The sequence below is a fragment of the Podarcis filfolensis genome (assembly GCF_964270895.1).
Source record: "Podarcis filfolensis genome assembly, chromosome: 5".
Taxonomy (NCBI): domain Eukaryota; kingdom Metazoa; phylum Chordata; class Lepidosauria; order Squamata; family Lacertidae; genus Podarcis; species Podarcis filfolensis.
In genome coordinates, this window is record NC_139608.1 from 70,975,480 (window position 1) to 70,991,706 (window position 16,227).

A 16,227-nucleotide genomic window follows, 5' to 3' on the forward strand; every position below is an offset into this window, starting at 1 on the left:
TTATTTTAGTGCTAGGGTGCCCTCAAGTGTTCTTTGTTGAAATTGCATATATTTTCCTGTATCTGAGTGCACACTCCACTGAAATATATTGCACCCATACTTGGTTTATCTGCAGTTCTTGTTCCAGGAAATACTTGCTTGCAAGCTTCCTTCAATGCACAGAACTCCATACTTGGATCAGAATGCTTAGCTGCATGGACCTATCTCCACGTCAGCCATTGCAGACCTTCTGCACAAATACAGATTCAATCTAACCATACTGCATTGCTTTCAATGGAAAATATTCACTACAAAAATGCACATGCCCTTGAAATTCATGCAGCACAGAATAATAGTATCTGAACTTGAATATGCAGATAGATACACATGCACTTTATGTCTGCTGTTCCTGATGTCGCTGTGGAAAGCTGCTTCTGCATGTAGATATTTTTAGAACAGGGATGAGGAGTTTGCAGTCTGCGGAGCCAGTAGTTAGAGATGATGGAAACTGTAGCTGAACAGCTTCAGGGTGCAGGTAGGGGAAAGATTCTTTGTTCTTGCCATAGTTGGATGAGAGCTAGGAAGTGTGGATAAAGGGGAGAAGGTGAAGAGCAAAAAGAGGACACATTTCTTCAATTTTGCCCTGCTGTTTTTCTCCTCCACTTCCTATCTTTCCCCCCAAGTTCACATTTGTTTTCCAATATAATAGATTTCACTTTTATCCATAACAGTATAGCATAGTATAATAGTATGGGTGCCCTCAGGCTAAATAAAAGAAATTCTACACCACAATATTCTGAATTCCACTTGCCTTCAGAAGCATGTCTAAAAGCCTAAAGTAAGAATGTCTACAAAGCATGTTTGTAAACTGCTTTGAAGGTTGTTGTTTTTTTACAGTCAAGTGGTATATAATTTTTATTAAATAATTACATGAATGAATTTATATGGTGATAAATGGGTGGAGAATGCTTTTTGTATAATTTAATGAACTACAGCACTTAGAATGAGACATGAACTGAACTATTAGTTGAACCTTGATGCTAAACAGGTTAAAACGCATTCTCAGTATATAATTCCCAACCATTTAATGGATGGTTTATCTACAAAGAGACAGAAACACCCATCATTCTCAATATTAATTATGGATCTCTTTAATGTTTCATTTTACTAGCTTTTAAGCGTGTTATTAGGGACACGGGTGGCGCTGTGGTCTGAACCACAGAGCCTAGGGCTTGCCAATCAGAAGGTCAGCGGTTCGAATCCCCGTGATGGGGTGAGCTACTGTTGTTAGGTCGCAGCTTCTGCCCACCTAGCAGTTCAAAAGCACATCAAAGTGCAAGTAGATAAATAGGTACCACTCCAGCGGGAAGGTAAACAGCATTTCTGTGTGTTGCTCTGGTTTGCCAGAAGCTGCTTAGTCATGCTGGCCACATGACCCGGAAGCTGTCTGCGGACAAACGTCGGCTCCCTTGGCCAGTAAAGCGAGATGAGTGGTGCAACCCCCGAGTCATCCGCGACTGGAGCTAACGGTCAGGGGTACCTTTACCTTTAAGAGTATTATTACAGTGGTACCTCTGGATGTGAACGGGATCTGTTCCGGAGCCCCGTTCGCATCCTGAAGAGAATGCAATCCATGTCTGCACGTGCTCGGGTCGCAATTCGCCACTTCCGCGCATGCGCGTGACATAATTTTGAGCATCTGTGCATGCACGAGTGGTGAAACCTGGAAGTAATGTGTTCCGTTACTTCCGGGTTGCCGTGGAGCATAACCTGAAAATGCTCAACCCGAAGCTACTTCAACCTGAGGTATGACTGTACTCAGTCTTGGGTCTCTGCGTACTCCCCCCCCCCCATTTAGTTCAGGCTTCCTCAAACTCAGCCCTCCAGATGTTTTTGGCCTACAACTCCCATGATCCCTAGCTAGCAGGACCAGCGGTCAGGGATGATGGGAATTGTAGTCTCAAAACATCTGGAGGGCCGAGGTTGAAGATACAATTCCTACAGGTGTAAAATAGAGGTTTTATGGGAAGTAGCTTTGTGCTATGCTGTTTTGTGCTATGAGTAAGGACATGAGTAGAAGCAGCAGCATATTGGACTAGTTGTGTGGGTTGCTACCACCAGCACTGTTGCTGCTATTAGCTTCCTTGCTCCTCTTCCTTTTGTTTGGTGGACTAGAAACAATGAGAGGAAGCCCTCTTTAAAATGATGGAAAGAAAGCAGGGATAAAATAGCTGTTGGTTTGCTGGCTCTTTGCAATTGCAGGGGAAGTTTGCTAATTTTTCTTCTAAATAAAAGAAATGTGTGTGTGCATTTTAGCACTGAAGGGACACAGTGCACCGTGAAAAGAAAAGAAGTTTGAAGTTGAAGGGCAGATTGTCATGTCACTAGCATCATTGTGTACTTCAGTCATTTGGTGTCTGTAACACTCCCATAGTCATATCCTCACTGCCCTCATAACTCTTAAGAGAAAGCCCTAATTGAGGGCACATTTCTGAGCAACTCAATATTGTGGAGTTTTTCAATCATTTGAATCCTCTGGTCATTTTGCACACTTTTGGATTACTTTTTCTAAGTGTAACTCTGATACTGTGAAGCATGAATGTAAAATGTGTCCCTGAATTTTACACTTCCATTGTAACAGTTTTACTCATGAAGGGGGCAGTGGTAGCTGCAATTTCAAGAGAAGTTCGCTGCCATGTACTGTGTTAAAACTGAGTAACAATTGCACAGTTCAAGTGCAACAATACAGTTTGGGGAAATATTCCTTTGGTTATTGAGAAGTCAATTTTCAGCTTAGGCAGGGGCACCTGTCCTTTTAAAATCTGTGTGGGGCTGATGGGAATTGGAGTCCAATAACTTCGGGAGGGCCACGGGTTCCCCATTCCTAATGGAAAGCATGGGTTCTTAGTTCAGGATGAAATGCTGAAGATCTTTGAAATTCTACAAAAAGTAGGGTAAAAAGAGGGTTTACAGACCCCTATCTGTTGTATCCCTTTTTAAGGGAATATAAAATAAACTAGGGTGGGTCATTAGTCTACAATGTCTCCTTCTGTGTGTAGTTAATTATTATTTTGACATCATCCTTAGGGTTTTTGTTTTGTTTTGTTTTGCCCCTTCCTCTTAATTAAGCAACAAGAGTAAAAATGTTTTTAGCATTTTTATTATTTAATAATATTTGCTTATAAGCAGCTAGCAATAACAAAATGCAAATAAGCTTGGCTTGTTTGTAGTCAGATCTGTCCCCCTCCATTCAAAGCAGAGCAGCTAAAGAAAGAGTTCAAAATACTTGAGAAAGTAACACATTTCCAAACAGGTGATTGAGGGCATAAGGCAGCTCAGCTAATTGATATCAGTTATAAGTATAAACAGGAGCAAAAGTAAAAAGCTATTGAACTTCTATAATTTATAATATAATACATTTAAGTCAAGAAATATAAAAAAATCACGACACGGCTTTTGGCTTCATCAATCACTTTCCCTCTTTCTGAAGATGGCCTTGGAAAAAAGACATTTAAAGGCTCAAGGTACATTAAAAGTCAGCTAATATAATATTCAGACCCATATATGAAGACATTTTGAAGAGGATTTTATTTTGATTTCTTATGTTGTTTCCTATATCTTCTAGAAAGGTCTATCTATTTTGTCAGAGATCTTTTAAAAAGCATCTCACTCACCAGTACGGAGAAAAAAATCCATCCATTTCTTAATATTGCTAATGTGCACATTACTTTTTTTGAAATGGAAATACAATAACATGTGAAGTTTTCATATTCATTACTCGTGTTGTGTTATGCAGTTTTACTATTTGTTGAATGCACATCTTTATTATATGAGGGCTCGTGAAATGATTTCACTGCTCCGCACTGAACTCGTATTCTAGTCCAGTTCCTGAACCACAGAAACTTACTGCGTTTCAGTTCTTGTTCACCTAAGTCAATCACTGTGTCACCATCCATTTGTTCATCTTCAACAGGTTGTGGTGGTTGATCACCAACTTCCCACAGGAACACCAGGAACCTATTTGGAATATATACAATCAGCTGCCCCCATAGCAATGTTCCTAGGCCAAAGAAGATTGACCATAGCCACTGCTCTAGTGTAAGACTTGCACAACTAAAGGGCTTCCCTCCGAACTGAACAATGATTAGTTGTGTAATCAATGTTCCCACAAAAACACAACAAAAAATGGAATTTGTGAATATTCCTGAAAAAACATTCCTTTCCCCATGAATCTTGCGCGCATTGACTTCATTAAAAATCTGCATCATTACAAATGTGTTAAAAACAATAGTGTAATGCCGGGTAGGTGGGGCATGTAGTGGTGCAATTCGTCCATTTTCAATATCAAATAATTTTTCACCCACAAAAAGAAGTGAAAAGACAACTACAAGTTGATAAATAGCATGAAACATAATATTTTTTAGCATTGTACGGGAAATAAGAGGTTTATTTCTGCCATAAGGCTTTCGTTCCAGCAGAGTCTCTGTTGGCTTTTCTGTTGCTAGAGCAAGAGAAGCAAGTGTGTCCATAATGAGATTGACCCACAGCATCTGAACAGCTTTCAGAGGTGAATTCTGGGTGACTGCTGCTCCAATAAAAGCAACTACCACTGCTACTACATTAACAGTAAGCTGAAACTGAAGGAATTTGGAAATGCTGTCATATACATTCCTACCCCACATGACAGCTTTGACAATGCTTGAGAAGTTGTCATCAGTAAGAATTATATCAGAAGCTTCTTTAGCTACATCTGTTCCAGCAATACCCATTGCAAAACCAACATCAGCTTTTTTTAATGCAGGCCCATCATTTGTACCATCACCAGTTACTGCTACCACTTGCCTTTGTTCTGTGATATTGCTGTTAATGATCCCTTCTACCAAGTTGTACTTGTCAGCAGGTGAGGACCTTGCAAGCACACGAAGCGTAGGCCAAATCTTGTCAATAAGCTCTTGTTTAATCTGTCCATCTGGACCACGTATTAGTCTATTAAACTCATGCCCCTCTAAGCACTCAAAGTTCTCCCCGGGTTGCAGAATTCCACATTTTGCAGCTATTGCACGAGCTGTGTTAATGTTATCCCCAGTAACCATACGTACAACAATACCAGCTTTCTGACATTTTCTTATTGCATCAGGAACCTCAGGTCTCACTGGATCTTCAATACCTACAACTGCGATACAAGTCATGTCACTGAAAATATCATCTTCTTTGTCCCAGTTTGGTCCTGAGCCGGCTGGGAAATCTTTGAATGCTAGACACAAGGTGCGAAGTCCCCCAGAGGCCATTTGCGCAATCACATTTTTTATCACATTTTCCTTCTCTTTTTTGGTAAAGGATATAGGTTCCCCAGCAGCATCCAGTATATGGGTGCATTTTTGAAGAAGTATTTCAGAAGCACCTTTGCTAAAGAGTTGATAACTCCCATTGGGGTTTTCCAAAACTGTGCTCATTGATTTCCTTTCAGAATTGAAGGTATATACTTTAAACAATTTCTCTTCTGGTATCTTAGTCCTCATAGCCTCATAATCCTGCTTTAATTCCACAAGCAAGCCCAGTAAAGCACACTCAGTCTTATTGCCAATTTGAAGAGCAAGGCCTCCTTTTTTGTCAGGAGGCAGTATTTTCGAAGTATATGCACAGTTTAAAGAAATACTTTTAAGCAAATAATTCAGCATGGTTGGATGAATTAATTTAGGTTCAGGAACATGTTTATAATGTGTGCCAGCAATTAAAATTTCGACTACTGTCATTCTGTTCATGGTTAAGGTTCCTGTTTTATCTGAACAAATTGCTGTTGCATTACCCATAGTTTCACAGGCATCCAAATGTCTCACTAGGTTATTATCTTTCATCATTTGTTTCACAGAGTAGGCAAGTGAGATGGTGACTGCAAGTGGAAGGCCCTCTGGTACTGCTACGACCAAGATTGTAACTCCAATAATAAAGAACGTCACAATATATTGTATATAAATGGGTGTGCATTCAGCAGTCCAAGTATGCTTCTCAATCACAAAAGTTTGAACTAAAAAATAGACTATTAGAACAGTAACAGTGATTATAGACATTGCCAGCCCTGCTTTTCCAATCTGAACAGCCAATCTTGTGAGTTTTGCTTGTAGAATTGATTTTTCTTTTTTGTGTTTTGAAGTTTGTTCTTTTTCCTTTGTTTCGTTTCCAGCAGTTTTATGAGGGTTGGCTGGCTTTTTATGATTTGCTTTCTCATTATCTTCTCCAACTCCAAGTAAACTGAGGATAATTCCTGTTTGTGAGTTTAAACCTACAGCTGTAATAACCATTTTTCCAGAGCCTTCCATCACATGGGTACCTGAAAGCAACATTGGGTCCTCTGTCAAAGACTTCTTGACATGATCTGATTCCCCTGTGAGGCTGCTCTCATCAATTTTTAGATCATGTCCTTGAAGGAGCAAACCATCAGCTGGCAAAAGGTCACCGTATTTGATCTGTGCAACATCCCCAACCACTAACTCAGCTACTGGCACCTGTACTGACTCCCCTTTCCTGATGACAGTAAATTTCTGTTCCTTTTCAATGCGCTCCTGCAACCCCCTGAATTGTTTTTCCTTACTCCAGTCATTGAAAGCTGTTACCAACACTACACAAAGTACTGATACAAGTATTGCAAATCCTTCAATCCAGTCAGCCTCTGCTTCTTCTTCTTCGTCTCCAAATTCATTTGCATGACATTCTGCAACACTTCCTCCTGGATCATAAAAAGAAAGTCCCAGTGATATAATGGCTGCAATTTCTAAGATGCATAATGTCGTATCCTGCAGTGCTTCCCACATTAATTCCAGGAAAGTTAGGGACTTTTTAGGAGGTATAAAATTCTTTCCAAATACAGCTTTCCTTGCATCTATTTCTGATTTGGAACCAAGTATCCCAAGTGTGGGGGAAGTATTCAGCATGGCACAGATTTTAAAGATGTCACCATAAAGTTCCTTTATTTTCTTCACTGCATCTTTCTTTCGAAATTCCATCAAATGTTGCAACTCTGGGAGAGTGATCTTAAAGTCTGTTGCCTCAAAGTTGACTGGAGTCACCATCATCCTGCCTTCCTGCAGTTTACAATAACAACCCAGAAACTTTTAATAGCATTAAAACAGGGTTAGAGACATATTTTATTGCATTTACCTAAAAAAGGCACTTCTTACAATATTAAAAAGGGCAAACTTTTTAAAAATGGGACAGAGGAAATGAAACTCTTTCTTTTACCATTAGCCCTAGAATGAGGTGTAGCTAGGTGTATCACAAAAACAGGAAAACTATGAGCTTCTCCATAGCTTTGTAAACCCTCCATTAACAGGTGAGGTCAAGGACTCAGCTATACAGCTGCAGATAAAACGTTTTGAATGTGTTGTAAAGTGCAATATACAACTGTGACACTAGATGACGACTGTGAGCTATAGCAAATTCAATGCATTTTTCAAAACGATTAAAAAAAACCTTTTCCACAAATTTTTAACATGTGTGTAGATTCCACGCAAATGTACTCCAACAGTGATTTGTGTCAGTTTTCCACAACACCATGTTCCAGATCAGGCTTCCTCAAACTCGGCCCTCCAGATGTTTTGAGACTACAATTCCCATCATCCCTGACCACTGGTTCTGCTATCTAGGGATCATGGGAGTTGTAGGCCAAAAACATTTGGAGGGCTGAGTTTGAGGAAGCCTGTTCCAGATGCTTCTCAAACACAGTAAGTTGTGATTTGCCATATGTTTCAGTGACCTCTCCTAAATCTAGTAAAAAAATCATGTTAATATTTTAACAGCTTTGGGGACAATTATACCCGTACTGGAATGAAAGAAAAACCGCACAAAACTACTAAGAGATGGAGTGATCCTGAAAAATGCTGTTAAATATTTTAGTTATTCTTTATGTATGCAGATGCTCAGATCAGATTCTTTCCATTTCTTGTGAGAAAGGAGCAGAGGGTGAAAACTGACTTGTCTATTGCAATAATACACAATTTACTTATTTCACTTAATATCACTACACATGGTATTATGGTTAGTAATACCCCACAGGTTTACAATGCCCTTCCCACAATCAATTAGAATGTTCCTTGTGTTTTTTACATTATCAGTTTTTTATATATTGAGCAGAACATGCTGGCTCTGCTTTGGGGATAATTCTAACTCACACTGTAAGACACTCTCAAAGGTGTCTGTGTCATATGAGAATGTTTCAGTCGGCAAGCAGTGTCATATAGTGGAAGATGACCAACACTGCTCAAACTCACAAACCATGGAAAAAAAACACCTGGCTGTTGCAATTCCAAATCATCAAAATCTTTCTGATTGGTGCATTGAAAACAAACCAGCCAACCAGAAATATCTCCAGAATTCCTTGCCCGTGAATCCAGAAGTGTCAGTAGCAGTATTTTCGGTTTTCAAGAAGGTTTGACACTGACTGCTTACCCATGAATGCTTGGGGAGTGGCAGTTTATGGGCGAGTCATGGTGCCAGATTGCCTGGAGCCTAAATCTGGTCTGCACAGCCAGTGACTGAGCAGGCCAGCTGCAGGGTGCCTGATTCAAACAGGCCAATTAGGAGAGAGTGGAGAGGTGTGGTGATGGAGGCAGATTTGGTGTGGGACGTCTCCAACCAGGTCCTAACCAGAGATTTAGAATGGGAGCTGTGCCTTGCCTCTGCCTCTCTGATCATCGATGGATTCTCCACCTTGTCTAGGATGGTGTGGCCTGGACAGTGTTGGCTTGACACTGGTATTGAATGTTCAGCTGCCGTATTCAGAGTCTGGGAGAATATTTTTCTTGCTGACAAATTGGTTGGTCTGTAGGTTTTCGCCTGCCTCATAGCAATTGTCATAATTTATGGTGGATTAGGCGTGGGGTTTGAATTTTAGCCAAATGAGTACCCTGTTAAAGGGATCCAGGAGGATATTTATGTCCTGGAGCCAACATAGGGCTGATGAGCCATAGTACCCTTACCTCTGGCGGTCCTAAGGATAGTGCCCCAGTTTGAGTCATAGGGCAACCTTCCATCCAGAGTAACCCAGCTCAGGCAGACTGGCTGATGCAGAATTCATAGCCAATGCCTTTTCCAAAGCCTGCTTACACCTGTAATCGATATTGTTGTGGCCTATTTCAACCCAAGCACTGGTGTCATAAATCTTAATCCTTCCTGGGGCTGTCCCGGATGGCCCACATGCTTCTGTGCCTGGGTATGCAATTGCAAATTATGTGCAAAAGAAGCATGGTGATTCTCCTTTCTTCCATGAATAACCACAAATCCAAGCCTAAGATTGCTCTTTTGTTATAATAAAAACTAAAACTGACTTTGACACCTGTGACCTGATCGTATTCACATATGCTTCACTACACTATCAAATGGTGGTGATTCGCTTAAATGGCTACATGGTTTGGAAGCTGAACAACCCAAAATGGAGTGGAAATCTCAAAGTACATCTCTTCCTCTACATACATAGCTACATGCCCAAGAATAAAATTAGGTAGTCTCAGAACCATTAGGACCTGCTACTTCTAACACCCAGAAAAGGGGAATGTGCCGTGTTTTCAGCCAATGCAATGAAAGCAAATCACTTTGCTACGTTTGCAAGGTCTGCAAAATTATTATAAAACTCATAGTTATTACAATTATTGTGTGTGTGTGTGTTTTGGATTGAGCTGACAACACCTCTGGCTCTCTTTTACAATACATGTATATGCATGCTTGTATGTATATGCATGCTTTCATGTATAATGAATATTTATATAGAATATTTCTTTTGCTTTTTTGTGAAGTAGTGATATGGTCAATTTTAGTTCCTCAAAAATGTAATGGGAAATATGCAAACTGGGCCAGACTACCAGTTCTGTATGAGCAGTAGTTTAATTCAAATGCTAGGCCTGAAAAGGCTTCTTTTCTGAGAATCATTCACAATGAAAATGACTTTTTTTAAAAAATCACATACCCTTAGATAAAGAAATGGGAGAATCCAGTTGTTCCTTATTCACAGAAATATACCTGGATGGCTGCTGTTCTCTTTCCAGTGGCATTTGCCAAATTTCAAGGAAATAGGCCTTGGCTAAAATGCTATAATGGCAAAGCAAAAGATTACTTAGCAATAACGATAGTTCTTAAATTGCATTTTTTTTTACAAACAGACAATGCAACAAAGCTAGTCATAATATTACTAATATTATAGATTATAAATAATTTTTTTTATAAGAGAATCTGACCATCTTATTGCTTGAAGTTAAGATTTAAGCTTTTTTTCTAAAAAACCTATCTCATTGTCTTGGTTAGATATTGTTTCATGCTCCCCATTTTCCAAGGGACAGGAAATTTAAGGGATAGCCTTTTATATGCTCAATTAGACAGTGAGGCAAGAACCCTTTAGATATTTGTAACACCTATTTATTTATAAATAAAACTTGGGTGACAAGGGGTGCTTCCAGACTACCAATATTTTGCTGTTGTATTTCAATCACATACCAGCAAATTCAGGTTGGGCAATTAAAGTGGATTGGGTGTTCTTGTGCAACAAACGCACTTCCAAAAGTAAAAATAGGAACCTGACATTTTGTGGAATAAGACTTGCTTGATGCTGTGTAATATAAATTCCTTGCAAATATTGTGCAAACAAATGATGATGAATTCTCAATCAACAGACCACTTGGAAGTGTCTTATTTCTCAAAAACAGTATATAAAATGGCAAACATATGCTTTGACTGTACCACTTTGAACTACAGATGGGGGCTCGTATAGTATGCTAATAGGAGTGAGGGGTAAAGGTAAAAGTAAAGGGACCCCTGACCATTAGGTCCAGTCGTGACAGACTCTGAGGTTGTGGCGCTCATCTCGTTTTATTGGCCAAGGGAGCCGGCGTACAGCTTCCGGGTCATGTGGCCAGCATGACTAAGCGAGTGAGGGGTAGAACCCATCAGATTAAAAGTTAGACACTCTTCTTTTTGAAATCTAGTTTTCTATGTGCAGATAGTTACTTTCTGTGAAGGAGAATTCAATTATGTAAGCTTTGTAAAGCTCTTTTTCTGCCAGTTTAAGGCAAAAACTCAATATATTCTTCCTCCTTCCTTCTTCTCTTTCCTTTCTTTGAACTTTCATACACAGCAGTGTTTATTTGTGTGTGTGTGGGGGGGTGGGGGTGGAGGTCATAATGTCCTTGGTGCAAAGGAAAAAGGTTGAGTCCACTTCTTGTGGCTGCTTTTGTTTATTTTATTTTAACCCCCCAGATGCATTAATTGCAACAACACATTTAATGTAACCTGTAGTTTGGCCTTTGCCCTCCATCATAGCAGTTAGGGTTTGACCTTAATTTGAAACACTTATCAACAGGTAACCAAGCACTGTCAGTTATCAAATTACACAAAACACTAAAGGTAAAGGTAGAGGGACCCCTGACCATTAGGTCCAGTCATGGCCGACTCCGGGGTTGCGGCACTCATCTCTCTTTATTGGCCAAGGGAGCCGGCGTACAGCTTCCGGGTCATGTGGCCAGCATGACTAAGCCGCTTCTGGCGAACCAGAGCAGCGCATGGAAACGCCGTTTACCTTCCTACTGGAATGGTACCTATTTATCTACTTGCACTTTGACGTGCTTTTGAACTGCTAGGTTGGCAGGAGCAGGGACCGAGCAACGAACCCACCCCGTCACGGGGATTCGAACCGCCGACCTTCTGATCAGCAAGTCCTAGGCTCTGTGGTTTAACCCACAGCGCCACCCGCTAGCAAGATGTTAATTTACCTTTTCAACCACTGGAAGATTACAATTGTCCCTTAGATAATTTATAGTCCATGACATTTATAACTGAATGTGCATATGTAAAATTCAGACATCTTGAAGTGATGTTGTATGTGTTGAATAATACCTTGTCTGAATGCACTATCATGTGGTAAGAGGATGAAACGTAAGCCCTAATGAAAGGATGTAGGACTGCCCTGCCTGCCACACACCTGTTGTTAATCCACCATCTACCTATACAGTGGTACCTCGGGTTACATACGCTTAGACTCCACTAACCCAGAAATAGTACCTCGGGTTAAGAACTTTGCTTCAGGATGAGAACAGAAATTGTGCTTCAGTGGCGCGGCAGCAGCGGGAGGCCCCATTAGCTAAAGTGGTGCTTCAGGTTAAGAACAGTTTCAGATTAAGAACAGACCTCTGCCTGGCACTTAAAAATAGATAAATATGAAACCAGGCATGCTTTCCTGGAGATAACCTGACACAAAGGGCAGGGGGAAGGACATATCCAAAAAGGCCTGTTCTCTGGATATAATCCTCCAGTCCTCCTGTGGAAGAGGCACACAGATGGCAGTCACAGAGGTGGTCTTTGAAGCATTATGTTCTACTACAGATATTAATTGACCAGTGCTAAGATGATTGCATTATAATCAATTACTGCTGTTAGTGTCATTGCCACTCCACTTTTTCTGCATACATTTCAGCTATAAATTAATTGGGGCAAACTCTGCCATTTACGTTTCATTGCATTCATTTGATAACCTTGTATATTTTTTTCTACTTTTGTTTGAGAATAGCAGTTGTGCATTGGAAAGACCATGCAAGCTTACTCCAGAATCCATTTGTTACTAGAGGTATCACAGGACTCTCTGTTCTTAATAGGCTACTCAAGACCTCAAAACTAAATCATTAGCATAAGTAGTTTGATTACCTGAACAGGGGACCTCAGTCAGCAGAAGGCACTTTAAACTGAAAGAATCAGCATCCTGACAGGTAAAGAGAAAGGAAGTGAGAATAGGAGAGAGATTAGAATGATAGATTATCAACAGCTGTGTAGTCATGTGGACTGAAACAATAATTATAAGATTTATTGCAGGAACAGCTAGGTAAATGTTTCCTATTTGTATGTAGACAGCCAGAGCAGAATTTATTGTTTTCACGGGAAAGAATTCAGTGTCTCTTTCTACAGTAGCTACACATGGGTCCTTACTTTTAATTTTGACAGGAATAGTACTCTGATTGGTTTATCTGATCAGGCGAAAGCAGGCGTCAGGGCCCCCTGAAAATTTTCAGCAAGGTGGTGGTTGCATGCCCCCTGTGAGGCATGCTCGCAAGCCACGGGGTGTCCACATGGCATGGCAGCACACCCTGTGGTATGTGCACATGGCATGTTGACATTGTGCAGGCCTAGCCCCCTCAATTGCAGGAGCAAGGCAATGTGCATGTCTCCATAGCCACTGTGGCATTAATGTTTGTCTTCTTCACTGGAAAATTTACAACCGTGCCCATTTAGCAAGGAGTGTGCATGCAGTATAAAGCCTGTGCCTTGTCACAAGCTGAAGAGTGAGGACATGAAGGCTCTCATCCTACAGCTCTCATGTGGTGGAAGACAGGAAATAGTAGCTAGATAATGAGATGCAGCCAGTGGCGTAGCGTGGGGGGTGCAGGGGGGGCCGGCCGCACCGGGCGCAACATCTGGGGTTAGGGCAAATCCACGGGTTAGGGGGCGCAAATCCACGGGTTAGGGGGCGCAAATTACTTGCCTTGCCCCGGGTGCTGACAACCCACGCTACGCCACTGGATGCAGCTGTCGCCAAATCATTAAGGGGCCACAAGGGTGAATTGAGAATACCTGGTCTCCTATTCCCAAGGAGCTGCAACCTTGTTAACATCTTCAAACTGAGCAGTAAGAATTGGAGGTATTTGCAGCACCTACCACCTCCTGGTGGGCTTTGTTCACCCCAAAATCAGTATCTCCTGGCAGCAAGAACTACTGAAGAGGGTGCTGGACTTTCCATTTCTGCATATGAAGTTCTAAAGAGGTGTTACAGCTTTTGGGTGTTGTGAGGGCCCTGATCCTGTTAGGGTTGTGTTTTGGTTGAATGTGGGAATGTGTGCTGCTGCCCCAGGGTGGGACGATAGAGCAATTAAGGGAGACTGACCGCATCTCAAGTGGAAATTGGTGGCTGACTAGGGTGAGAGCTTTATTTCTCAGCCATATGATAACCATATGTGATTGTTAAATGAAGGGTTGGGCGAACGGTGTGAGGTTCTTATTTGGGTTGGTGTAGTCCTAAATTAGATATGATTTTAGTCTCACTGTGAGGCTGCCAACGTTTTAGTATACTCTCCCTGTTTTATTTCTGAAGAGCAAACTGGCATCATCAGGAGTAGTTTAAAAATATTGATACAGGACAACAGAACTGGCAGGCTAATGACTTTCAGCAGCAACCAAATATGTATTGTCTTTTTGTATATGTATTCAGGGGATTGTTGGGGTTGGCAACTGTTAAGAGTGAAGGAAAGGGTGTTCGCATGTGGGTTTGTTTTTGTGTGGGTGAAAGTGCAGGTAGATTGAGATATGGATGGTTAGTAGGTAGTGGATAGTGAAATCCTCTTATAGATTTTGATGCTCTTATTGTTTTCTACACTATATTTACATTTGCTTGATTTCCTTGTGGCTTGCTTTGCACTTTATAAGTGGTATATAAATGGTAGTAGTAGTAATAATAACAACAACAATATACTACTACTATTCATTTCATTTCTATACCACTTTATACTTTTTGGGGGGAATCTCAAAGTTGTCTACAGTCTGCATGAAAACATCAAATTATATAGTATACATCACTGAAGGTAGTTAAATATATTGCTTTGAGTGTCTAACAAAAAACTAAAATATCTTAAAAGATTTTTATTTTATTTTTAAAAAAGCATTACAAAGGAGATCAACTATAGAATGCTGATAGCCTGACTTATTCTAAACAGTGTTTCCTCTAAAACTTTCTATAGCCCATCTGAAGACACAATTCAACCTGCTGCTATAAAATAAAATGTCACCAAAAATTGCTTTAACAACAAAGGCTGGAGCAAGCACATATAGCTCTCCCTACAGCCTGGAGCTAGAAGTTTTTAATAGGGCAAATCCAATTGAGTCCCTGGATATCTTTACTCGGACTCAAGTTCTACTGATGTTTAATAGGAATTACTTCCTAGTAAATGTAATTAGGATTGCACTCTTCATTCTATAATATGTACAGACTGGTAGGCACCATTTTAGTGACTATGTACGCCTCTCCCAGCTGATACATTCTGCCTGTATCCAATTTCACTCAAATTTATTTCACCATTTCCCATACATTCCTTAACTCTTTTCTCCAGAAAAATCAAGCAAAATGTTCTAGTAAAATATTTTCATAGGCAACTTATTGTCAATAGCAGTCTCTTAGCTTGTTTACATTTTTTCAAAAACAACGAATCTATAAGGTCTAAAGTTGCAGATTACATACTCCTTGTTTGTATTCACAAATTCTTTAGATTATCTTCTATGTCTTCCTCCAAAGGAGAAAGGCTCCAAAGGCTCTTATCTTCGTTTTTCTCCATTTCCACATATAGAGACAAAGGTATTGCAAGATGGTTGAAAATCAACTTGTTATACTTTCCAGTATTTGTAAGCAGTCAGGGAATATTAATAGACAAACTTGGAAACGGGAATATCTGACTTCTCAAAGGTAAACACTGTGGCAGGGGAAGATCAGTCTTATGTCCTTTTCTACTAAGTACTAGATAAAATAGTCAAATCAAACACACAAATCATTATGTTCTGCTTTGTTTTTAGCTAGGGAGGGAGGGGACAGCCTAGCCTGCTAATGTGCCTTTAACAGCATCTTGATATGTGGAATTTGGCAGATTAAACCAGCATTATCACCTGGTAATGTCCAACTATAACATGGGTGAGTCTAGTTTAAATGGAAGAACTTTCTAGCTGCCGTACCTTGTAAACATTCGAAGCTGTTTTTTCCTGGTAGGGCTCCTGTGTCTTTAACAGCTGCTTGGCTGGCAGAAATTTAGCAAGCAAAGCTTTCCCCCTCATTTCATCTCCATACTGGAAAAACTTCACCAACTAAGTTTCTGCCTGTCAGGCAGCAATAATAGGCTTGTCAGAAAAAGTTGTTAGCTTATTAATCTCCTGCACCTTACACAGCATCCTTCATTATCTAAACCACTGTACAATCCTAACCTGCATTTTTCCTTCTGTTCTTTTCTAGTTCCCTGTTCCCAACTCAGCCCTAGCTCAAGACTTGCAGCAATACTTTGACCTAGCTCCAAGGTTCAAGAAAGACTGTAATAGCTCTATATCTCAGCCTCTTTCATTTCCCCATATCAACCAGTAACTGCTCAAAGTGACAGTTACAGTAAGATGGGAGCTGGAATCAGAACACTTCCATCAACCAATGACATGTGGCTTATGGTTACATTTCTTTTAGTTCTGACTCTGTTT

General features: G+C 40.4%; 1 protein-coding gene across 4 annotated transcripts; it reads right to left on the reverse strand.

The window, feature by feature from the left end:
* Nucleotides 1-3,123: 3,123 nt before the first annotated feature.
* LOC310762842 (plasma membrane calcium-transporting ATPase 1-like) lies at nt 3,124-16,145 on the reverse strand. 4 transcript variants are annotated; one of them, XM_083614435.1, is made up of 4 exons: nt 15,967-16,145; nt 12,658-12,712; nt 9,935-10,056; nt 3,124-7,058 (listed from the first exon to the last, which is right to left on the reverse strand). In XM_083614435.1, exon 4 carries the CDS (start codon nt 7,047-7,049, stop codon nt 3,768-3,770), a length of 3,282 nt encoding a protein of 1,093 aa, XP_083470561.1. In that variant the 5' UTR covers nt 7,050-7,058; nt 9,935-10,056; nt 12,658-12,712; nt 15,967-16,145; the 3' UTR covers nt 3,124-3,767. The 4 variants fall into 4 exon arrangements, with proteins under 4 accessions (XP_083470561.1, XP_083470559.1, XP_083470560.1 ...); XM_083614433.1 differs by having other exon boundaries at nt 15,721-16,145; XM_083614434.1 differs by having other exon boundaries at nt 12,658-12,695; nt 15,705-16,145.
* Between the last annotated feature and the right edge of the window lie 82 nt (nt 16,146-16,227).